Source organism: Myxocyprinus asiaticus, chromosome 8, assembly GCF_019703515.2.
Source record: "Myxocyprinus asiaticus isolate MX2 ecotype Aquarium Trade chromosome 8, UBuf_Myxa_2, whole genome shotgun sequence".
NCBI lineage: Eukaryota > Metazoa > Chordata > Actinopteri > Cypriniformes > Catostomidae > Myxocyprinus > Myxocyprinus asiaticus.
Window position 1 is genome coordinate 13363482 of NC_059351.1, and position 26866 is coordinate 13390347.

The following is a 26866-nucleotide window of genomic DNA, read 5'->3' on the forward strand; positions in this document are numbered from 1 at the left end:
TTTTATCAAATGCTGTCTAACTTTATCTCTGTTGTCAATTGACAATGACAACTAACAACTACATTGCACAAACACACTCAGACTACTGCACTAAATACCTTATACTTATCCACAGAAAAGTCAAACATTAAATAATATAGATGGACATAATATATAGCTATTTTTCAGAGACATAAAGAGATGCTTCACAACACCTAGCAGCCAAAGTGTACTGAAAATAATCTCTCATCATCATGAATATGAGTGCCATTGTGAGCAGATGGTGTTCATGTGACAGAAACATTCACGTGCTCCAGCCAATAGGGTCGTCACACTAGCCGATTAAAATAGCCTTATTATAAACAATAAGCTTAACTCATTACAGCAAAACATTACAGTTATATTACAACACCAAGGCACATCTTTACAGCATGGACTATTCACTATGACATGAATACTGTACAATAGAACAGCCATCTGTGCAATGATCTGCACGTCCGTGGAAATCAAGACTGTTAACACACACACACACACACACACACACACTTATATATCTTCTGGGACTGGAGTTCTAACGAAAGTGAGAGGGTGCTAATTCACAGTAATCAGATAGATAAAGATGGATGAGTCAAGGAAAAGCAGGAGCAATCAGAGACAACAAGAGCTGCAGCTGTTCTGTGAAACAAACACATGTACACAAACACATGCACGTTAAAATCTCCTGTGTCAAGTACTCAAATAGAAACAGCTTTCAGCTTTTGATGGATGTCTGTAATAGACTTATTTTGGATTACTGATTCTTTGAAAAGAGCTGGTGTTTGAGACATTTAATGACAGGTCTACCTGTGAACTGTCAACATGAAATAAAAATGTATCCTGTTTACTTTCTTAATACACATTCCTGATCTTATTGTGCATGATTCAGAAGTGCAAATTATTCTCCCAAAAAATGTTTTGTCTTTGTAATCGATTTACAAAATGTACAAAGTCTCGCCATACAATTTTACTCGTTTAACTTAGAAACATGTCATATTGCGAAGTGAAATGGGATGTAAATGCCATTTCATGTTTATTTTAAGGCTTACGATCCACCATCAGAATTACGCCTGGTGGACGATAAAATGGCAGTTATCACAATTTTTTTTTAAATTACAAGAACCGTAAGGTTTTTATGACTTTTTAGTTCCGAAACATACAGTGCAACCAGTGTAGTCCGATTCCCGAATAATTGACTTTTAAGATGCTGGTTCTTCTGAATCTACACGCAAAACATACAGCATGACTAGTGTAGTCCGATTTCTGAACAAATGTCTCTTATGAGCCAGTTTTTTTGAATCTATAACACAAAAGCTACACTGTGAAATATGTAATCTTAGAAGCTGTTCTTTTGAATCTGCATGGTGAAACATACAGTGTGACCAGTGTAGACTGATTTCCAAACTAATGACTCTTATGAGCTGGTTCTTTTGAATCTGCAGCACAACCAGTGTAGTCCGATTCCTGAATGAATGATTTTATGAGCTGGTTCTTTTGAATCTACAGCATGAAACATACAGTGTGACCAATATAGTTCCTAGTGAATGCATTACTTTTATTAGGCTGTTCTTTTTAGAGAATCAAAAACATACTGAACCTCAAATTTCGTCAAATCAATCTTAAACAATGGCTACATTGATCAGCATTTTTTTTTTTCAGCCAAACTAGAGAACAAATGAACACAAACATCCATAAATAATGGTGTTTACTTAATAATTAGTAACTTAGTGATTAATAAACACCAGATGGTCAGTCTTTCAGACTGATTGATCATGAGAGCAAGGTTACTGCCGCAATGCTTTCTACATTTTGGAAGTCAACCAGAAGAGATTTGTATGTTTGACAAGAACACTTCTACATGTTAGGGTGAATTCACTCACACACACATGTAGACATTAACTTTTACCTGTCTAATAAAAAACTACAGATTTCAACAACAATGGCAGTCGTCGAAACTATAAAGGCGACTTCAAACAGAGAAGATGAGAGAGAGTAAGAGTGGGTGCGTGAAGACAAAAAATGCTGACCATATGCTCGCAGAGCAAGAGAGAGGTAAAGAGATAATATGTGCGTTACACTATACACTCCTTCCCTGCTAAGCACATGCAGTCGTGAAAACAAGCACATATGCGCTAACATACACCCGTATGTGCGCACACAGCACACATCTGTTTCTGTTAACTCGGCCAATCACCTGTGTGACAGCTTTCGGCCATCTTGTTAAATAATGCATGGAATTTTTCTTTCAACTTGTCAACGCAGGGGGAAAAAGTCTCTCTCGCCTCTCTTCTGATGTCATCCTTGATGCTGATTTTTCTTGACTACATTCCATCTTCTGATGAAGATCTTTTTTTCTTCTCCCCAAAATTCTCTTGTCTGCCCCTCCACAGATGTTCCCACTAGGAACACTATGTTGCTTTCCTCCCAAACACATGTGTGAGTGACCTTTCAAGTCAACATTATCTGTGTTAGTTTTAGCCAGAGTTTGTATGTTGCTGCTGCATTTGAAGACCCAACATTTTAAACTGATGCCTGAAAATCAATCAAGCAAGATTGCACGAGATTTGACTATGGATTTTTTGTGTGCAATTTATGCTTTTATGCACACACACACACACACACACACACACACACACACACACACATTGGTGAGGCTATCCTTATGAGGACTCACCATAGACATAATGATTTTTATACTGTACGAACTATAGATTCTATCCCCAACCCTTAACTTACCCCTACTCCTAAACCTCACAAAAAACGTTCTGCATTTTCAGAAAAAACATAGTCTGTTTTTTAAGCGATTTGAACTAGGGGGACACTAGCAATGTCATCATAAACCACATTTATGGCATAATACCCTTGTAATTACCAGTTTGTAACCTAATGTCCTCGTAAACCACCCAAACCCTTGCATGTACCCTTCGACCAAATGTCTTTTATCTCTGAGGCTGGTGTACAATTAACTATTCTCCTGCCTGTTGTTGGTCCTCTCTAAATGCACAGTCAGGCAGCAGTCATTAATGTCACCATTAGTCTCTGTAAACCAAGCACAGCCCTGTGACACGGGCCCCCTGAGCGAGCTCTGTGATGGGGCTCATCTCACCCAGAAGGCCCAGGTTATTATTGCAAGGCCATCTGTCTGGCACATCTACAGATTGCACTTTAAACAAGCTGCCTTTAAAGGAACACAAATAAAAGCACATGCAGACACACATACACAGGAAGACTCATAACACATACAAATTAACACATAAGTGCACACACATACACACAACACTTTAAACAAACACACACATTAAAAAAACTGAAGAAATGGAAAGTGTGTGTACCTGTAGTAGAATTAAGCTCATCTGAATCGAATTCTGAGCCGTTGTGGTTCTTGTGGAAATTCATCATCCTCTTTATCTTTTGGATCTTCAATGCTTCAGCCACCGCTGCTGTTGTCAGGCCTGCTACATACACGAACAATACAGTATAACCACAACAATCCACACAAACAGTCATATTGGTTTTAGCCTTTAAATAACAACCGTTTGGGAAGGAAAATCCCCCCAAAAAATCTCTTTACTATTTTAATTGTTTCTCCAAGACTGCAATGAGATGGAGAGCAAATGAAAACAAAAACAAAAAAAATTGTGATCTCATTTTTCTTTCATGCATCACAAACTGCACTGTACACTGAAAAAATTATGTGTTGGATTTACTTAAAATATATACGTAGCATATTTGCATCACGCTTTTTAAGTAAATTCAATTTATAGCCATTTTTGGCAGCACAACTAGAAAACCTTTGTTAGATATACACAAATGCATCAGTTCATACAACTTTATTTCTAAATTTATGGCACACAAATAAGATTTAGCAACTAATTGCTAGTTTATTCAAATTAACATTTATATCACTGTTTCTGCTTAATTCACTTAACTCTAAAGAAAATAATAACTGAGGTCAGGCATTGAACTTGATTCCACAAAGAAGTGCACATAAAGCTGCACTGCAGCTATGCACATTTACATGAGCAAGGAAAGATTAAATGGATTGAACACAATCCAATTTAACTACTTATGGAAGACTAATCACCCTAATGGTGACACAAAACAGCTATTTACAGTTACTACATCAATAAAACTAAAAATAGCTAAAATTTCTATGAATTCTTAATAAAAACTAATTAAATGCCCAGATAAGTTCTTTTTGACCAAACAAACATGTTTTAATTATTCAAGCACAAGGACTTATGGGTATTACCCACAACCTCAGTTCTGTAATTCTTAATTGTATGCATTTGTAAGCTATATAAATTCAAGGAACTCACGATTATTCATTCACTTTATGTAACTCTCTAAGTTTACCTTAAAATTTATATTTTGTGTTGTACACATGAATGAAAATTAAGTAAAGATAAAAATATTATAAATATGTACATTTCTGAGTAGAAGCTATTTATTGTTATATGTTGTGGTTGTCAAGCCAACAAATCGTTTTTTGTTTTTCAGTGTAAATAGTGAAATTGTATAGTTTTTACTTTAAGGAGCTATTTCTACCTGATGACTTTCATTGACGTTACCTAATGTATTCAGGTTGATTCAGTCACATTAAAAATATTTTTTATTTACATAAAGCCAATTAATTTAGATGTTACCGCATGTAGCACATTTTGGTACTATTTTATTTTTTTTATTTTTTTTCAATGTGTGTTCAGATTTGCCAAGATACCAAAGTCTGCAATCAAAAGTCAGTATAGATATTTATACTAGATATCTGTAAATATAGATAGGAATTTCCAGATGAACTCAACACTGTTTAAATTAGTTGTACTTAAATCTTAATTTTATGCATTTGTAAGCTAAATAAGTTAAAGGAACTCACAATTAGGCTAATTTCTTTTTACAATATGTGTTCAGATTTGCCAAGACACCAAAGTCTGCGATCAAAAGTCAGAATAGATATTTATTCTAGACATACTGTAGATATAGATAGGAATTTCCAGAGGAACTCATCATTTCTCATAAAATTCTTCCAAGAGTAAAATGTTATGTAACATTACTGAATCAATCTGAATACATTAGGTTACAACAGTCAGGGCTGGATTGGTAATATGGCATACCGGGCATTTTCCCGGTGGGCCGACACACTTTGGGGCAGATCAGGGGCGAACTGGCCATCGGGAGAACTGGGTGGGCCGGTAGGCCGGCCGCGAAACGGGCCGAATGTGCTGCGATAAGCTGAAATGTGCCGCTGCATTATGCAGAACGGGCCACAAAACGGTGCCGCGATATGCTGAAGGAAGCAGCGATATGCTAACCCGCTCAACAAATTTTGGGCCAGTTTCTATGTAAAATCCCAGGCTGATTTCTCTTCCCAGTCCACCCCTGACAACATTCAAACTATAATAAGGGTTATATCAGGTAGAAATAGCTCCTTAAGGTCACAACTGCAGTTTACTGTACCACTTTGTATGCACATTCATTTTAAAGCTCTATATACAGTATGTCAACAATTCAGATCTCATTGAATTTTAGGAGAAACATCATTGATCCTAAATTAGATCATAACTGATAACTCTTTGAAAGAGCAACCTCTGAGCCACAATGTTTTACTCTGGTAAATGCAAAACAACAATTGGGCCTTACTTTTTGGTTTCATACCCATCACACTCAAATGCACCCCAAAAAAACAAACAAACAAAAAACAACCAATTGTCCAGACATCAGGTTGCTAAGAGATGTGCTATTTATGAAGCACATTAAAGTAAATGTAACAGCAATAAATTCCTTAGTTGATAGTGAATGAATGTTGTCATTAGCGCAATGGTTTGGTCAGAACAACAGGAGGGAAAGAGTGAGATGAGACCTGAATTAGCTCTTTGTTAGGTGGACTGCATTATTTATACAAACATATCATAGAAGCCAATAAGTAGAAATCTACCAATCAATGCTTTTAAACTCCTCCCACAAACAACTAAATTAACCAGGCTAAGAGCTCTGTCCTTGGTTACCCTGGATACCATCAAAAAAGGTAACTGATTGTTGACAGGCAGTCGATGCTTTGAACCACTGACTGATGTTAAAATGGCAGCAAACTCCTTCTTCGTCTCTATTTTTAGCTCAGGTTTTCCCCTTAAACTCTAGAGATATCCCCTGGCCTCTTACATGCATAAAACCCACTGCGCTAAGGTGAATAAATACACAGTGGCCCCAAAAACTATTGGGACTTTTGAGCCACACTTATAGACCCCATTTAATCACTAGACAAGGCCAGTTTTATTTCCTGTACTGAGGTATTTCCTGTTGAATCAGGAAGTTGGGAAGGGACATACTGACAAAGTGCTTAAAAGTATGAATTACACTGCATATGTAACAAAATCATATAAATGCTGAATGGCTCTGATACAGTCACTTGTATGCAGCTGTTACATGAGCATTGCTGTGGGCTTATGGTAAAAAACAATCCTCTGAGACTTGAGTTACGTAAGCTGTTTGACAAGAAGGTAACGACTTGTTCATGTGAGGTGAGATTGTCCTGAGGGGGAAATTCTATTCTTCTAGATCTAACGGCAAACCAGTAATGACAGCAAACACAAAGCCATACCTTTACACCAGTAGACTGAAGCCAAACTACCAGCGATTCATTTATCTGTTCCTCAGAACATGGAACAAAAATTTCAAACCAGTTTGACTTTCTTTCTTGGCCAAAATACACTATAAAAGTACCATAAAAGTAATCCACAAAACTTGTGTGCTATATTCCAAGAAGAACAGACTGAAATTTAAGTCATTACTCATTTAAACTCTTCCCCTCCTCCGTAGATCTCAAATCTCATTTGCACTTGCACACATTTTAACTTGCTGCTTCAAGCCACGTCGAATGCCAATAGTTCTCACTTCGGAATTTCGGTCGTTTTCTCACACAAAGCTATACAAATTTCTCATTCTATTGGCACCACCCCCTGCTGTCTGTCATCACCCCTGTGTCATAAACAACTACAAAAATTTCAAAAACATGCCAACAAGGCCAGTTGTGTTACCATGGATTCACAGCAGCTGCAGATTAGGGGACATAAAAATAAGAATTCTTTAATTTTTAAAACTGAGAGAAACAACATGATCAAGACTAAATAGTCTGGGAGGCATCAGTAAGAACTGGTAAAATATATATATATATATATATCAGTAAAATTTATATATATATAGATTTTTTTTATTTTTAACTGATTCTTACTGATGCCTCCAAGATTATCACAGATCATTCTTACAATTTCGACAAAACCTCATCGACGTTAGCCAGCTAGATGTTACTTTGGTGAAAAATTGAAATCAACAGAAGTCACAACAACAATGTTCAATGCATCACATAAATTTTAATATTTAACTTTGCAAGGCATAAAAACATATTTACCAGAACAACGAATGTAACATTTAGAGAGAACACAGCACTGGCCAGAAACTCTCTTAAACTGGCCCCAGGCCAGTTGGTCATCCTTATTGTTGAGCCTTGTCGAAATAATAGACACAAATGAGAAAATTGTTGATATACAGTAAGAGTAAAGAGCTATAAAAATTCTCTGACTTTTGACTGCACATTTTGATGAGATCTCTTCTAAAACTCCAGAGACACATTTATTATCTAAGAAGCACAAGTCTGCATTTGCTCTCCATTTAGTCTCATTGGTGTCTTGAAAATGCAATTGTGATATTACCACAAAAAAAAAAAAAAAAAAAAAAAAAAAACTTTTTTTACTATTGGATTAGCAAATTGCAAAATATGTTCAAGTCTCCGTTGTGTCTGCTGGTCTGTTGCATTTTACCGTTAGGATATAATCACTGTTTTGCTCAAATGATACCACCACTTTGTTTAACCCAACTGTCATAGCCTTAAACAATGACTGAGCACTTGGCAAATCAAAGCAAACTGCCCCACTCTCATTCCTAATGAGTCCTGACATCTGGCACTTGGCGATGCCAAGACTCTAAGTGACATCTCCACGGTAACTACTCAAACATTGTAAAATATCACTGCACAGTCTAGCACATCCTCCATGGTGACCCCACAAATCTGTGTGTGCATGTGTATATGTGTGTGTGTGTGTGTGCGTGTGTGTGTGTTTTGTTAATAATACACACACACACACGTCCTTATACATTTAAAAAAAAAAAAGAACTGCGTAGGGAAGATTTGAAAAGTGACACATTAAGGTAATGGCCCTTGAAAAGTAATGATTATCTCCCCAAAATTAGCTTTGTCTTTTTCCCTGCACTTTATGTTCAACTCCGTTATGCTGTGACATTTCCCTCTTTAAAAAATAATGGTTTGATCATTCTGACATCATATTAATGGGAGTGACATCATTTAAAATTTTTGACCACTTGGTTCAAACAGTGGCAAGTTTCCCTTTCAGTATTAGTCTTTCATTATGTTTACACTAATATCAGCCATGTCAAGCTCAACAGTTCCTCTAAATTCTAATGATAAAAAAAAATTCTTAAGAAAAAATGCTTTTGCCGCAAAGCACAAGAATGTAGATTGTAAATGATGTGGTGTGGTGCAATGCCATTAGCTAAACATTTTGACACTGATCTTCAACCCTGTAACGTCCAACCCCAAACACTGTGAAAAAAATCCACTTAAGGAGGTATTTGTGATCGGCAATTTCAGCCTTGATTGCACTTGGTACTGGATCAAAAAGAATATAAGTAGTATAGCCCATTCCTATAAAAAACTATTTGTACATTGCAAGGCTGTAACCACATATTTAGGATTGGAAAACCCATCTTTGTTAAATCTGAATATTGGGGGACACGTTCCCCTAAAGTATCACAAGGTCTATGGTAGCTATTGAAAGTTTAGCAGTAATCATTTCAAATGAAATGATAAAAATAGACTAAATTAAATTGAACCCTCAGGTATAATGAATGCTACACACTTGACTCGCTCCCAAGTATTAGGGCAGATTTCAGCACATTTCAAGCATCAACCCTTCCCAATGTGATACAGTAGAGTTGAGAGGAGAGGACGGGGGGATGTGAGGCTTTTGGGCAGTGTGAGGACGAGGGAAATAGAGAGGGATGAACAGATGGATGAGTGATCCCGCTGGTGTGTGTCATTCATCACTGTCATCCGTAAAAGACTGAAAGAATGAAAGATGAGCAGGAGGACAGCAGAGGAGGGAGTGATTTAAGCATATACTTTTCATATGTTCGAAGGGTGCTATGAGTGAGTAAATCAAACCTCATCTGAATTTACTTTTCAGTTTAGGTTGTTAAAAAGGAGATGGGTGTGTGTATGGTGGATTTACCTGTGGGTGACAGCAGGGCTGGAGACAGCAGGCTGTTTGCTCTATGGTGGAGGATTCTGGGGCCTTCCTGCACACTGGCCACATAGGAGCGCTTAGGTGGGCGGCCAGGACGTGAGCTGTGAAGGGTGTAAGCACACGTGAGTACTGCATTGATCTTAAAAAGGAATAGTTCAGAATCAGAATCAGAATGAGCATTATTGCCAAGTGTTCTTGCGTACAAAAGGAATTTTTTTTGGTGATAGGAGAAACAAGTGCACACAGAACATTACAGTGAGACACAGAATATAAAACAAGGAAAAAATATAAACAGACATACAAATAATAGGACATAGAACAACATTTGTACATGTGCAAGTGGCAATGTATGTGCAAGGTAGGGGTAGGTACAGTTATTGAATTAAATAAGTGAATTTACATATGTACTGTACATGAGATATGTATTTACATTATTGCACTATGGGGGAGTCCTGAGGCAGTTTAATTGTTCATGTGGAAAATGGCCTGAGGGTAAAAACTGTTCTTGTGCCTGGTTGTCCTGGCGCTCAGTGCTCTGTAGCGCTGGCCAGAGGGCAACAGTTCAAAGAGGGAGTGGGCAGGGTGTGTGGTGTCCAGAGTGATTCTACCTGCACGTTTCCTCACTCTGGAGACGTACAGGTCTTGGAGGGTGGGCAGGGGGGCACCAATAATCCTCTCAGCAGTTCTGACTGTCCGATGTAGTTTCCTTCTGTCTGATTTGTTGGCTGAACCAAACCAGACAGTTATAACCGTTATAATAGTTTAACCAGAAATGAAATTTCTTTCATCATTTACTCACCCTTTTGTGGTTCCAAACCTGTTTCTTTCATCCATGAAAGATGATGTTAGGCAGAATGTTAGTCTCAGGCACCATTCACTTTCATTGCATGAAAAAAAAAAAAAGATAAAAGTGGGCTAATGAGTAACATCTGTTGGGTTCCAAGGAAGAAAGTCAGACATACAGGTTTGGAACATCATGAGGGTGATTGGATAATGACAGAATTTTCATTTTTCGGTGAACTATCCTTTAAAAAGAACAAGAGGGACAGAGGTTGGACTTTTTAGGAGTAGACTGTCAAATAGGCTCCTAAAGGGGCACAATTGCATCTCCCAATTGCAGCTTTAAAGTCAACATGAAACAGTCTTTGTAACCCATTTTACTTCCATAATGTGACATATTTAGAGTCAAACAGGACATTCAACAAGAAAAAATTTAAGGCAAGAATTGATTGATTGAGAAAAGTGGGCATTCCATTCCATAATATAGCGCAACCCGCCCACTTTTTCAGCCGTCTTAGTTCCAGAAGTATTCTCAATAATTTTTCCATAGGGATTTCATTAAATCCTTCATAAAAGATTTCTAAGCCATGAACCAAACAAACCAGCTCCAGTGTGTATCACAACATTACAAACTTTGATTTGAAGCAAAAAAGTATTTGAAAATTGGACCAAAAGACAAAAGGTACAAGACTGTGTCCTTAACGTCTTAAATGGGGGGATTAATTATAATCCCATGAAACATTGCGAATGACATAATCAAATTACAAATGACTTAAATTGTTGATAAGTACAGAAAAAAATATTTTAAGTCTGTTGCAAAATATTCAGATAAATACAAATATATAAGTAGTTTCAGAGAGTAGACTAGATTGCATCATTGGCAGTGCATCATGAAAGTGGGTGGTCGTTGCTGGGCTCTTTTGCCGCAGTTTGTTTGCTGCGATTTTCTGATTGGTGAATCCTCCCCCTCGGGATAATGTATGGTGTAGTTCTTCACTGGGAATTTCGCTATTAAACGATAATTAAAGTTTTAAAAAAATTAACAACCTCTAAGCTCATGGTAGGTCTATCTTTAAAGCGTTATAAGTTATCACCCAGGGCTCGAGTTGAGGGGGGATGCGAGGGGATGCCATCCCCCTTGTAAAACCACCATCACCCTTACTATCCCCTTTAGATCAGTTGTGTCATGTATTACTTAGAACTAATCATGCAAGTAAAATATTTGATTCTCTACATTTGTTGAATAACAGACTTTAAATAACGGCGATTAGCTGGTCAGAATTAGAGTTTGACGTGTGTGGTTGCCAGATTTAAAGAGGTGAAATCACCCAATCAGATCTTTACACTTACACAGTTTGGAAATATTCTGCCAGTGTGATGCTTTAGTTGTGCAATATGGCAGTGGCGTGCACAGACCTCAACAGGGACAGGGGCGAAAGTATCATTTATTATTATTTATTTATTCATTTTTATTATCTTTTTTAAAGAGTCAACTTATACTGTATATACTTAACTTATTCTTTGCTTTTTGAGTATTTAAGCATTTTTCTTGTATTATAAACATAATTGTTTTCCATTATTTCCTTTTTGACAAATAATAGCCTTTTCTGTTATATTCCTAACAAATAGCACCATATTTTACACTTTTTTTTTCAGGCAGGGTCTGTGATAATCCCTGTTTTTGACATGTGTCATAGTAAATCCATGGTATTTTTTTTAAGTATCTTGGAGTACTATGACAGTATCATAAAATATGAATGTAATCATTCAGTACCATGGTATTACCCTGGTCTTTTTTGTATTTTAATTTTTCTATAAGGGGCTAATCTTTTTCTTGTCTCATCGTTCTTTTCACCTCTTTCATCTCTGCACCCTTACTTTATAATTTTATCTCTGCTGCTCCCATTCTGACCTCATCACCATGGTTTTGAATGGATAACCCACATGTCCAAAAATGGTAATACCATGGTATTTTTTTAAAAGTGATTAGTCTACTAGTTTAAACAATAACCAGACTGGCTTTGCCTGAATCAGACAGCTCCTTCAGTTAATGGCAGTATTCTATAAATGCCATTTTCAAATTCTATCAATAAAAACAATGCGACGGCTCCCATTATAATTAATAAAGCTGTCTACACTGCAGGTGTGCCATGTGATGTCGAAAATGTGGTAGCAATCGAGTATTAATCTGTTAGTGAACTTACAACACAATACATATAGTGGACATTTTATCTGACCTGTGCTGGTTTGCATTTATAGTTCTGCGTTGCCGTTCTGTGAGTACACAGCCAAAATACTAACTATAAGTTTCATAAATAAACAAAGCAATGCAAGCAATGTAATTTCTGGATTCAAAAGTATTTATTAAATTATTGTAGCTTCAAAAATTAATTCAAAGCATGTAAACATGTTTAGTTATATATTATTCATTATTCATGTTGCCTGCATTGCAGGCAGAAAATAAATGAGGAAATTACTGTATGTTTGCTCTTGAGTCGCTTAAATAATAATACATAAACATGTTTTGGCATACTTTTGACGTTCCGTGCTGAAAAAGAAATCAGCAAAACAATTAATAACTACTCGCCTCAATAACACAAAATTGGTGACGTTTTAAAGACTTTACAATGCATACAGGCAATATAACCCACTCTTAACAGGTGCTTTTTAATTTGCCTACAAATTAGAAGTGTTCCGTTTCCATAACTTATGAAATATGATTACTTACTCTACACAAACTGTAAAACACACGGTCAAATCATTGTGCCAATTGGAAAACAACACATTATTTCCCTCACATATTAAATTAATATCAAGTAATGGCCTGGAGAAAAAAAAAAAAAAAAGCTTTTAGAGTTTATATGCTGTAAACAGATCTGCTGTCACGTTTCGCTTTTAACAGAATAAACAAAACAGCTGATGCTCCGTGACGCCACTTCGATGCTCTGGGGCAAATTCAAATTTACATTTTTGTCAAAACATTTTAATAACGTGCACCAATTAAGCATTCATAATAAGAACTGATGTGTATTAAGGAAGTAAATAGTGAACTTTAAAGTCCTACTTTGTCTGTCATCTGTCAATCATGGTCCAACTAAACAATTACCGACCGAATAAACAAAGACCAACTCCTCTGAAATCAATTGAAATTGCCAAAATCAAAAATATGGACTGCTCAGTCATTCAAGGTAGTGGGGGTAACAGGAGGAGAAAGAGAAAGAACAGCCGGTAGCTTGTCGCGCCTGTCATGCTTTTGTTTATAACACCAAAAGTTCATCTCCGGGTAGAGACTCAATTTCTGAGCAGTCAAAGGTTAAAAGACACTGAAGGGCTTTTGCCCTGGAAGAATGTGAAAGAAAAAGAGAGAGACCTTTAAACAGAGGCCCATGATTGACAGAGGAACACACTGCAGATTAACGTCCCTTCATTGATTTATATGGCTATGGTAGTGAACACCCACAACAAGAGCATAATCTGTCCTATGCAGAGAGCATAACATTCTTGACCCCTTTTTAAGAACACGAAAGTGACATGAGAAGTTAAAGTGAACCAGATGGCAGGTTTATTTTAAGGGGACATACACCTTTTTTAGCATTTAGGGTTTAGACAATCCAGGTTTCCTGCACCAAAATCAAATCTGTTGTGGGTGGTTGCCAGGACATTGCCATGCGGTTACTGGGATGTTCTGGATTGTTGCTAGAGCATTGCCAGGGTGTTCTGGATGGTTGCTAGGTGGCTGTTTATTCAAAAGTTTCTATGGCATTCTGATCCCTTGATATAGGCTGGCTGGACTGTGGAAGGCACTTTGCAATATGAAAACAGTTGATCAAACTCTTTTATGTAAAAATCAAGGAATCCTGTTTTCAATTGCTTACATTTTTTAAATCAAAGCTATAGTATTTTGGATTTTAAGCATACAGTAAATTTAATGTAAAGTGATTTAAAATGTACTTAAGTAGTTTAGTTTACATTTAATTTAAGGGTGTTGAGAAGGCAATCTCTGAATTTGAAACAAAAGGGTTGTTTATGCTTTCTGAACGCTTCATTAGTTTGATGTCCAAATGGGCCACAAATGTATGTGGATGAATCCCAGAGAGAAAAGAATGAAAGAGCATTTCCACAGCGATTCATCTGTTCATATCTCTCTTTTCATCCCTGTGTGTAATGTTTATACATCCACTAACCCGCTGTGTCAGCTGAACAGGAATGTGTGCAGTGTGTGTGGGATGGTGTGTTGATGTACGGGGGTGTGAGTGGTTTCCTCTTTCTTAAAAGCACAGACAAAAGGAAGAACTTTATTTACAAAGCTTACAGTAATACAGCTCTCGGAGATGTGCCGCAGACTCATTCATTGATCTCTTGATACCACTTCTCTCTCTCTCTCTCTCAGTCTCTCTCTCGCTCTGTCTTTCTATGTGCGCACTCACACACAAAAACACAAAAAAGCTAATCCAGATCTACAGACGACAGCTCTTTTGTTCTGTACAATCAGAGAGAAAAGAATTGCTCTCTTTTTACTGAATGACAGGATGAGTTGCTGATGGGAGCGATGCAGTCATGCAGAGGTCACAGAACACACACACACTTGTCAAGTAAAAATTCTCATAAAATTGAGTGAAGCAATGTTCTTAGGGACTGGAAACGCATTGGCTAAACAAACAAAAGTATATGGTATTACCATGGTACAGTGATGGTATCAGATGGTAATACCATGGTGCTTTGTTCCCATAGCTCAACTGGTATAGCACTGCGCTAGCAACAGCAAGGTCATGGGTACGATTCCCATGGAACATGTACTGATAACATGTGTACTTAGGAAAAAAGTGTAATTTGATATGTGATTTTGAGACTAATTCATACATACCTGTGTAAAAGTGTCCAGAGAAAAAACATCTATTCAGTGAAAGAATGGTTTCTTCCTATTTTGAATTATTTTACAATTCAAACTACTATTTTTGACATTTTTTTACTATTATTTTTGTATAATGTTCAAAAACTTTTTTGACTATTATTATTATTTGTTATTATTATTTTAGTTGATCATATATATAATTAAGACTTTAAGGCGATATTATGTGACTGTTAAAAAAAATCAAGGTTATGGGTTTAATTCCTGGAAATACATGTGTTCCTTTAATGCATTAAAAGTACTGCAAGCACAAACCAGCCTATAAAAAATGCCTATAAAATGCAAAGAGTAAATGTCTTTAGATATACAGTATATGACCTGTATGTGATTTTGAGACAAAAATGATCCAGTAAAAAAAAAAAATAAAAAATGAAAGAATGGTTTCTTACTATTTGAATATTATTTTACTCAAACAACCCATTATTTTTTACTATTTTTGACATACTGAATGATAACCATATTCGTGTACCATGGTACTTGAATACAGTTTATAATATATATATATATATATATATATATATATATATATATATATATATATATACAGTTAAAGTCAGAAGTTTACATACACTTAGGTTGAAGTCATTAAAACTCATTTTTTTATCACTCCACAGATTTAAAACAGTTGTGCTCAAAAGTTTGCATACCCTTGGAGAATTGTAATATATGTACCATTTTTAAAGAAAACATGAGTGAGCAGGCATAACACATTTCTTTTATTTCTTATGGGATTCATATTCAACTGTAGGTTATAACAGTATGGCACAATCATAAAACAAAACATGGCAACAAAGAAAAAAATGAAATGACCCCTGTTCAAAGGTCTGCATACCCTTAGTTCTTAATAATGTGTATTGCCCCCTTTAGCATCAATGACAGTGTGCAGTCTTTTGTAATAGTTGTCTATGAGGCCCCAAATTCTTGCAGGTGGTATAGCTGCCCATTCATTTTGGCAAAATGCCTCCAGGTCATGCAAAGTCTTTGGTCGTCTTGCATGAACCGCACGTTTGAGATCTCCCCAGAGTGGCTCAATGATATTAAGGTCAGGAGACTGTGATGGCCACTCCAGAACCTTCACCTTTTTCAGCTGTAACCACTGGAGGGTCAACTTGGCCTTGTGCTTAGGGTCATTGTCGTGCTGGAAAGTCCAAGAACGTACCATGCGCAGCTTTCATGCAGAAGAATGCAAATTGTCTGCCAGTATTTTCTGATAACATGCTGCATTCATCTTGCCATCAATTTTCACAAGATTCCCCATGCCTTTAGAGCTCACACACCCCCAAAACATCAGTGAGCCACCACCATGCTTCACAGTGGGGATGGTATTCTTTTCACTATAGGCCTTGTTGACCCCTCTCCAAACATAGCGCTTATGGTTGTAACCATAAAGCTCTATTTTGGTCTCATCATCCCAAATTACAGTGTACCAGAAGCTGTGAGGCGTGTCAAGGTGTTGTCAGGCACACTGTAACTGGGTTTTTTTCTGGCATTGGCGCAGTAAAGGCTTCTTTCTGGCAACTCGACCATGCAGCTAATTTTTTTTCAAGTATCGTCATATTATTCTCCTTGAAACAACCACACCGTCTTTTTCCAGAGCAGCCTGTATTTCTCCTGAGGTTACCTGTGGGTTTTTCTTTGTATCCCGAACAATTCTTCTGGCAGTTGTGGCTGAAATCTTTCTTGGTCTACCTGACCTTGGCTTGGTATCAAGAGATCCCCGAATTTTCCACTTCTTAATAAGTGACTGAACAGTACTGACTGGCATTTTCAAGGCTTTGGATATCTTTTTATATCCTTTTCCATCTTTATAAAGTTCCATTACCTTGTTACGCAGGTCTTTTGACAGTTCTTTTCTGCTCCCCATGGCTCAGTATCTAGCCTGCTCAGTGCATCCACGTGAGAGCTAACAAAATCATTGACTATTTATACACAGACACTAATTGCAATTTAAAAAGCCACAGGTGTGGGAAATTAACCTTTAATTGCCATTTAAACCTGTATGTGTCACCTTGTGTGTCTGTAACAAGGCCAAACATTCAAGGGTATGTAAACTTTTGATCAAGGCCATTTGGGTGATTTCTGTTATCATTATGATTTAGAAAGGAGCCAAACAACTATGTGATAATAAATGGCTTCATATGATCACTATTCTTAAATAAAAGACAGTTTTTTTGCCATATTTTCAAAATCAATGCCAAAATTTCAGGGTATGCATACTTTTGAGCAAAACGGTATTACCAAACTATAGTTTTGGCAAGTCGTTTAGGACATCTACTTTGTGCATGACACGAGTCATTTTTCCAACAATTGTTTCACTTTTAATTGACTATATCACAACTCCAGTGGATCAGAAGTTTACATAAACTAAGTTAACTGTGCCTTTAAGCAGCTTGGAAAATTCCAGAAAATGATGTCAAGCCTTTTTAGACAATTAGCTTCTGATAGGAGGTGTACTGAATTGGATGTGTACCTGTGGATGTATTTTAAGGCCTACCTTCAAACTCAGTGCCTTTTTGCTTGACATCATGGGAAAATCAAAAGAAATCAGCCCAGAAACCTCAGAAAAAAATTTGTGGACCTCCACAATTCTGGTTCATCCTTGGGAGCAATTTCCAAATGCCTGAAGGTACCACGTTCATCTGTACAAACAATAGTACGCAAGTATGCCTTTAAGCAGCTTGGAAAATTCCAGAAAATTATGTCAAGCCTTTTTAGACAATTAGCTTCTGATAGGAGGTGTACTGAATTGGATGTGTACCTGTGGATGTATTTTAAGGCCTACCTTCAAACTCAGTGCCTTTTTGCTTGACATCATGGGAAAATCAAAAGAAATCAGCCCAGAAACCTCAGAAAAAAATTTGTGGACCTCCACAATTCTGGTTCATCCTTGGGAGCAATTTCCAAATGCCTGAAGGTACCACGTTCATCTGTACAAACAATAGTACGCAAGTATAAACACCATGGGACCACACAGCTCAGGAAGGAGACACATTCTGTCTCCTAGAGATGAACATAGTTTGGTGTGAAAAGTACAAATCAATCCCAGAACAACAGCAAAGGACCTTGCGAAGATGCTGGAGGAAACAGGTAGACAAGTATCTATATCCACAGTAAAATAAGTCCTATATCGAAATAACCTGAAAGGCTGCTCAGCAAGGAAAAAGCCACTGCTCCAAAACCGCCAAATCCAAAAAGCCAGAGCAGTTTGCAAATGCACATGGGGACAAAGATCTTACTTTTTGGAGAAATGTCCTCTGCTCTAATAAAACAAAAATTTAACTGTTTGGCCATAATGACCATTGTTATGTTTGGAGAAAAAAAGGGTGAGGCTTGCAAGCCGAAGAACACCATCCCAACCCATGTTGTGGGGGTGCTTTGCTGCAGGATGGACTGGTGCACTTCACAAAATAGATGGAATCATGAGGAAGGAAAAATATAGGCATCCTACCTATCTTGACTACTGATCAAAAAATAAATAATGCAACTAAAGTGTTTCAAGTGAGAACAAAAATTATGGAATGAGGTTTAACTTACTTCCTGACTTAACCATAAATAAATATTGAAAAAAACTGAAAGAAAAAAAAAAAACTTAAAACTTCATTAAACAGACAAAATTATGAAGAAAACAAAAAAAAGCATGTGCTTAAGATAACTTTTTTGGTAACATCTTTGTGATTTTGAGACTAATTAATGTCTCTGTGTACAAAAATGCCCAGAAAAATGTCTGGAAAAATATTTACTCAAAAAAATAAAAATAAATAAAAAAATAATAATAAAATAAAAAAAATCTCTTTTTGAATTCTTTTTATTTTAATTTTTTACTATTTATTTATTTATTTCATGTACAAAAGAGTTTTTCCCACATTCATGGACAATCAATCTTATTTACCTGAATTAAACATGCTCACTCACATATAGGGCTGTATAAGAGATCTTAATGTTATGTATCACTCTTTCAATGTATCACTGTAAATACAAAAAAAAAAAAATTCTTTCTCTGTAGATGTGTCTTGATGTGACTCTTGCCCAAGAGTCCAGGTAAAAATATAATTACATTTTGTCAAAGACCAAGACACCCCCCCCCCCCCCATCTCCCCACCTTCAGCTCTGCTTAAAACATATCTCAGACCACACCCAAGAGCCTGTTACTATGGAAACCTCTTCTCAATCAATACTCTGTCATTGGCTATGATTGGTGGCAGATGGAGGACAAGGGAGGATTCCCCATGAGATCAAAGACATATTACTAAAGCACAGGCAAACTCACACACACAAACACACAGTTCAACAGCTATTCATTTTGTCCATCACACACATACAAACAGAGGCTAGGTCTAGTATTTATTGCCAAGATATATATCAGAAAGATAGCATAGGTGTTGACCAGAGCACTTCACTGCAGTTCCTCTTTTCATTCATAATTGATAACTAACAACACTGTACAGTAGAAAGTGAATATAACCACTTGTTACCTTTAGGAGATATTTATATAGATACAGTATATCTGACCAGATCATTTACTTTCATTGTTACGCTCAAGTTACGCTCATTCAACAGCATTTGTGGCATAATATTGATTACCACACAAATCTATTTGACTTGCCCCTTCTTTTCTTTAAAAAAAGCTAAAATCTGGGTTACAGTGAGGCACTTACAATGGAAGTGAATGGGGCCAATTTTTGAACGTTAAAATACTCACTGTTTCAAAAGTTTAGCCACAAGATGTAAACAATATGTGTGTGCACATAATTTTAATGTCACTTACTAACATTTTTTGTGTAAAGTTATAGCAAATTTTACATTTAAAACATCTTTTCAGCACAAATAATACACAAGTTTTAACAGAAGAATTAATGTAAGTGCTTTTATAACATTTTAAGCTTAAAATGTCTGCCTTTACCCTCCAAAAATATGCCACATTCACTTTCCATTGTAAGAGTCTCACTATAACCTCGATTTTTGGAGGGATGAGTCGAAATTAACATTATGCCACAAATGCTGTCGATTGAGCTTAACTTGTATTGAACCCGGATTATTTTTTAATTGTCAAGAAAATAATTTTACAATGCAAAAAATATTTCTTCTAATTGAAGCAAAATCAAATTTCTTATTTCTTTTCTTTGACTTTGGGATAAAATATGAACCGGGTGGGACACGTTCCTGGCTGGTTTCATGACATTCAGCTATTACGATTAACTCTCCTTGCACAACTGTAGAGAATACAGACATATTTTTAATAATATTACTTTCCATTGAGTGACTTTCTTGTTTTTTATTTAATAGTCAATCCACTTTATTACATTACCACTGAAGTGACATGCATTGTATTTGAAGGACTTTCTTTCAAATGCCTGAACAATGCTTTGATAACACTGAGAGCGTCTGTTTCTTTGTGTTTAGAATGTTATTTTCTACTATGATGTCATCGAACACAACTCTGGAGGGAATCCCTCCCTTTATTGATTGGTCAGGTTTGTCTTCTTTACTTTCTTTTAATTTCAACTAGGTATTGAATTTATGCAGTCCTTTGCCTCTACTGCTATCAAGTATGAAAATAAGAATAGACAAGCGGCACACACAAACAAACGTCCGCTCGCGCACACACACATGCACACGGTTTTGTGTAGACCACAGAAGGGCTAATTACACTCCCTTATTTTCATTTGAGTGAGAAGAGGAGATGACAGAAAAAAGACACAAGATCTGTGTCAAAAACCTAAAAAGGAAAGTGGGAGAGAGAATGAGTTAGAAGATCACAGTGAGATGAATTGAGAATGAATTCATTCAATACTCAAACCAATATCATTTACAACCCCTGACACTTTATATTTGTATAAAGGTACAATAGATTTAGTGAATGCAGGGTATTTTGAAAATAACACAATGCAGGCCCTGAAGTCTTACTGTTAATTATAATACAAATAATAGTACAATTACTGGTGTTTGCTTAGGCAAGCATCATATTACTCTTACGCATACTTTTGTTAAGAGTTTTTTCAAAATCTAAACTCAGCAAAAAAGAAATGTCCTCTCACTTTCAACTGCTTTTATTTTCAGCTTAACATGTGTAAATATTTGTATGAACATAAAAAGATTCAACAACTAAGACATAAACTGATCAAGTTTCATAGATATGTGACTAACAGAAATGGAATAATGTGTCTCTGAACATGGAGGGGGGGTCAAAATCAAAAGTAACAGTCAGTATCTGCATTAAGTACTGCAGTGCATCTCCTCCTCATGGACTGCACCAGATTTGCCAGTTCTTGCTGTGAGATGTTACCCCACACTTCCACCAAGGCACTTGCAAGTTCCCGGACATTTGTGGGGGGAATGGCCCTAGCCCTCACCCTCCGATCCAACAGGTCCCAGATGTGCTCAATGGGATTGAGATTCGGGCTCATCGCTGGCCATGGACACTGAACACTGACATTCCTGTCTTGCAGGAAATCATGCACAGAACGAGCAGTATGGCTGGTGGCATTGTCATACTGGAGGGTCATGTCAGGATGAGCCTGCAGGAAGGGTACCACATTAGGGAGGAGGATGTCTTCCCTGTAACGCACAGCGTTGAGATTGCCTACAATGACAACAAGCTCAGTCCGATGATGCTGTGACACACCGCCCCAGACCATGACGGACTCTCCACCTTCAAATCGATCCCGCTCCAGAGTACAGGCCTTGGTGTAATGCTCATTCCTTCGATGATAAACGCGAGTCCTACCATCACTCCTGATGAGACAAAACCGCGACTCATCAGTGAAGAGCACTTTTTGCCAGTCCTGCCTGGTCCAGCGAAGTTGGGTTTGTGCCTATGGTAAGGACCTGCCTTACAACAGGCCTACAAGCCCTCAGTCCAGCCTCTCTCAGCCTATTGCGGACAGTCTGAGTACTGATTGAGGGATTGTGTGTTCCTGGTGTAACTTAGGCAGTTATTGTTGCCATCCTGTACCTGTCCCGCAGAGGTTATACGTGGTCTGCCACTGCAAGGACGATCAGCTGTCCTTTCTGTCTCCCTGTATCACTGTCTTAGGCATCTCACAGTACAGACATTGCAATTTATTGCCCTGGCCACATCTGCAGTCCTCATGCCTCCATGCAGCATGCCTAAGGCACGTTCACGCAGATGAGCAGGGACCTTGGCATCTTTCTTTTGGTGTTTTTCAGAGTCAGTAGAAAGGTCTCTTTAGTGTCCTAAGTTTTTATAACTGTAACCATAATTGCCTACCGTCTGTAAGCTGTTAGTGTCTTAACTACTGTTCCACAGGTGCATGTTCATTAATTGTTTATGGTTCATTGAACAAGCATGGAAAACATTGTTTAAACCCTTTACAATTAAGATCTGTAAAGTTATTTGGAGTTGTACAAAATTATCTTTAAAATACAGTGTCCTGAAAAAGGGATGTTTCTTTTTTATATATATAACACTTAAAATAGACTATTATGCAAATTATTATTATTATTATTATTAAAATAATTAGTAACATATTAATGATAATAATTATTATAATAACTGTTTAAATAATAAAATAAATAATAAAATAATTGTTATTAATAACAACAACAATAATTTATTTATTTGATCATTTAAGCAATAATCATTATTGTTATTATTATTTTTGTTAATAATTTGTAATTACTATTAATAATAGTAAATTATTTATATAAATAATAAAATAAATAATAATAAAACAATAAAATACTATTATTATTTAAAAACAATATGTAAAAACTTGTTGCACTATATGCACACTGCAATGTAATTTGACCTAATACCGTATATGGTGTATGTGAATTTTGAACACAAATTATCTACGGATTATTTATTAAATTGAGACCAGTTGTATAAATGCATTGAGCGACAGCCTCAGAGAGGCAAATGGACAGAGAGAAAGAGAGGCACAGTTTATCTGCCGCTCTCTTCCTTGACCACACAAAGACGGCATTCATTCTTGTTCTAAAAAGAATCACAGAAGCAAACAGAAAACATAAATGCTGATTTCTATTCATAAAGTGTAAGAGGAAGAGGGGGAGAGAGGAAACAACAACTGGTGGCTTCAAGCGTGTTCGTTATTATTGCTTGTGTAAATAAAGAAATGTGTTAGAACAAAATGACCAAGTTTGTTTCATGAGAGTGATGCATATTCATAGCAAACGTATGTTCAGTATATTAACCAGGCCTATGTGAGGTTTTGTGTGGGTGTCAATATTCCATGATAAATTAGTTTAACCTTAGACAGATTAATCTTTACATTTAGTGATATGCTGTTATGTACTAAAACATACTACTTTAATATTAATGTGGGTGCATGTATGTGGGTCAAATTTAGAAAATGAAGGGGCCAAAATGGATTTAGTGAAATTAAGAGGGGGAATACATTTTTTTCTGTTTTCTATTCATCTATGGGCAATTATATTTGTGCTTAACACAGCTGTACAGTAAACAAGATTTGTACATATTCTGAAGAAACTGTAAGTGGTCTGAAGTTGCTTGTCTTCTTTTTCCTGTCCAAGATACATTAGGGGATGCATTTAAAGAATACTATAAATTCATTTAAAAACTACTTTTTCAGTCATGTTAGTCGAATATAATTGAAATGCTCTGAATTCTGTGCTTTAACCACATCAATATTTCTCTCTCCATCTCCCCAATCTTCCGGTTTCCTATTGCATTATAAACTATTTGCTTATTCAATTCTCTCTACCTTCCTACTGCCTCTCTGTCCTTTTTGACAGAGGACATATTTGCAAACCAATAACCAAAGGGTATTATGCTATAAATATGGTTTATGAGGACATTTCTAGTGTCCCAATAATTCAAATTGCTTTAAAACATAATAAACTGTGTTTTTTTGAAAATGTAAAAATGCAGAAATGCAAAAAAAAAAAATAAAATGCAAAAGATTTTTGTGAGGGTTAGGTTTAGGGGTAGGAGTAGGGTTAGGGGATAGAATCTATAGTTCTTACAATATAAAAATCATTATATCTATGGAGAGTCCTCATAAAGATAGCCGCACCAACGTGTGTGTGTGTGTGTGTACACATTGTTATTTCTACATTGTGGGGACCAAATGTCCCCACAAGGATAGTAAAACCTGAGATCACCAACATTGTGGGGACCAGCCAGCGGTCCCCACGAGGGAAATGGCTTATTAAACATACTAAACGATGTTTTTTTGAAAATGTAAAAGTGCAAAAAGGTTTCTATGAGGGTTAGGTTTAGGGGTAGGGTTAGGATTAGGGGATAGAAATTATTGTTAGATCTGTATAAAATCCAAAAAATGCATGGAAGTCTTTGGAGAGTCCCCACAATGATATAAAAACATAGTATGTGTGTGTGTGTGTGTGTGTGTGTGTGTGTGTGTGTGTGTGTGTGTCAAAGTGCCAAGTCAACAGTCAGGGATGACACCTTGTGATCAGACAGAGAGACGCGAGCAGCATTCTCAAAGGTGCCAGATAGCAAGCGTGGGTGGAACTGGAAGAATGCATTACAACAGAGCAGTCAGTAATGGAATAAAGCAATGAGTCACATGAGGCAGCATTTGTGGCATAATGTTGATTACCACAAAAGATAGTTTAGACTTTTAAAAAAGCAAAAATCGAGGTTACAATGAGGTATACTACAGAAGTAAATGGGGCCATTTTTTGGAGGGTTTAAAGGCAGAAATGTGAAGCTTATATTTTTATAAAAGCACTTACATTAATTCTTCTGTTAAAACTCAATTGCATTATTTATTTTATTTTTTTACACAGTCATTTTAGGGTTGTAGGGTTTGTTTACAGTATATCGTCATGGCAACAAAGTTGTAAAATTACACAGGGAAGATTAGTAAGCGATTTTATCACACTAAAATCATTTTAACACAGATATTGTTTACATCTTGCAGCTATACTTTTAAAACAGTAAGTATTTTAACGTTCAAAAATTGGCCCCTATTCACTTCCATTGTAATATCACTGTTACCCAGTTTTTGCTACTTGTTTTTTTTTTTAAGAAGAGGGACGAGTCGAAATTAATTAATCAATATTATGCCATAAATGCTGTCGATTGAACTTGTATTGAACCAGGAATATTCATTTAAGGCCAAAGTATACTTTGGTTGTCCACGTTGCTGATCAGAACGTGCACAGTACTGTGACGTACATTTCATCATCAGCACAGACTGCTTGCATGAGGTGTTGAATCCGAAGATTTTTTAAGTAAAAAATGACAGAATATTCATTTAAGGGTGAACTCTTCCTATAATGTGCACAGGGCAACAATATTCATTCTTGTGTGTTTTGCTTAAAACAACTAGTTGAAGGTATGGCAAGATCTTTGCACATACAGAATAGTTTCATGCTCCACTTGAGTAACTTTTTTCTTCTGTGTCAAATGGAGATGTGAGTAGAAAGAGAGGGCTTATCGTGTGTCTAACATCCATCCATAACATCCACACCTCTACAGGAAAGAGGGTGGGGAGGGCAGAGCATGTGTTTATGCGAGTGTGTGTTTGTCTGCTTGACAGTCTTAAGGGGAAACGGACTGTTTTACAGCAGCTTATCTCCCTCAGTCTGATAAGAAAGGTGAACAGAAATATTATCACAATGCATCTATCCATTCGCATGTTACCCGTCTACACGACCACACTGCAAACATTTACGGGTGAAACACTCAACAGAAGTCATAAACAGGTCATGTTGCTAAGGCTAAAGGAAATCAGCAAGGATCTTTTAGCCTGAAAACAAGCTGACTCTTGTTTCGTCTAGACGGGATCATTCATTTATGCATCTGTGAACCTCACAAGGGACAGGTCATGATATAAAGATACCAGCTTCAATCCTGTATCGTTTGGTATCTCAGGAACTTAACATGCTAACCTGTCACTTAGCACCTCACAATCAGCTAATCGCTTGGCATAACACACAAATTCCCTTCGCAACCAATCGCTAAACAAAGGTCTTATCTCTCCACAAATGGTAAAGAAAACTCTTTAGAAAAGTCTCTTTTATTGTCTTGCTGTTTGGTTAAATGGACAAAACCAGTTGGATCAAACAGCAGAGGAAAAATGGCTCATACCTTCACAGTTACACATTTAGATATTCCAAGTGGATTATTTAAAATCTTCCCAAGAATGAACACAATTTTGATAATAAATGTATAGATTTCTGAAAGAGCCCAAAGGAAAATGCTATGTCCATAACCTGTTTCAGACTAATAACACTGTGAATTCGGCAACAGGAGGTTGAAAGTTCTGCTACTGAAATCATTCTGTGATTACTGAAATTCAAACCACTGCACCCAGTGGCAAAAGCTGGAAGTGTTGAGGTGAATTATCCACAGGGTGGCAGCAAAAGTGAGTTGTATTTTTAGATGTAAATTATGTAATGCAGTCAAAAGAAATGCAAATTTTATTAACCCTACACTCTAACCATAACCCCTCGGGTATACTTCGGGTCATCTCGCACACGGTTGAGCGCTCAGCCTTTCAAAGTATACTCTTTTGATTGCGAGCAAATACGAACATGTTCAACGCATGCGCACTACGATTGCTTTGTGATCCTCTTTGTCTTTTCCAATGTTCCAAATGGCCTAAATGATGAGGGCACTTCATAAGGGAGAACAAATATAATCGCCATGCTGTAAGGTCATTCAAAACAGAATTTCTAGAGGGCATGGGTAGCTCAGTGAGTAAAGACATGACTACCACCCCTGGAGTTCACGAGTTTGAATCCCAAGGCGTGCTGAGTGACTCCAGCCAGGTCTCCTAAGCAACCAAATTGGCCCGGTTGCTAAGGAGGGTAGAGTCACATGGGATAATCTCCTCATGGTCGCTATAATGTGGTTCGCTCTCGGTGGGGCGCGTGG

At 36.8% G+C, this 26866-nt stretch overlaps 1 protein-coding gene across 5 annotated transcripts in view; it reads right to left on the reverse strand.

The window, feature by feature from the left end:
- LOC127445234 (dachshund homolog 2-like) overlaps window positions 1-26866 on the reverse strand; it is a 50048-nt gene that overhangs the window by 13795 nt on the left and 9387 nt on the right. For 4 of the 5 annotated variants that reach the window (XM_051705140.1, XM_051705138.1, XM_051705139.1 and 1 more), the window contains exons 2-3: window positions 9315-9430; window positions 3348-3470 (exon numbers count right to left, since the gene is read on the reverse strand). In XM_051705140.1, the coding sequence (XP_051561100.1) occupies window positions 3348-3470; window positions 9315-9430 (239 nt within the window). The remainder of the gene's footprint in view (window positions 1-3347; window positions 3471-9314; window positions 9431-26866) is intronic. The other variant, XM_051705137.1, reaches the window with a different exon arrangement.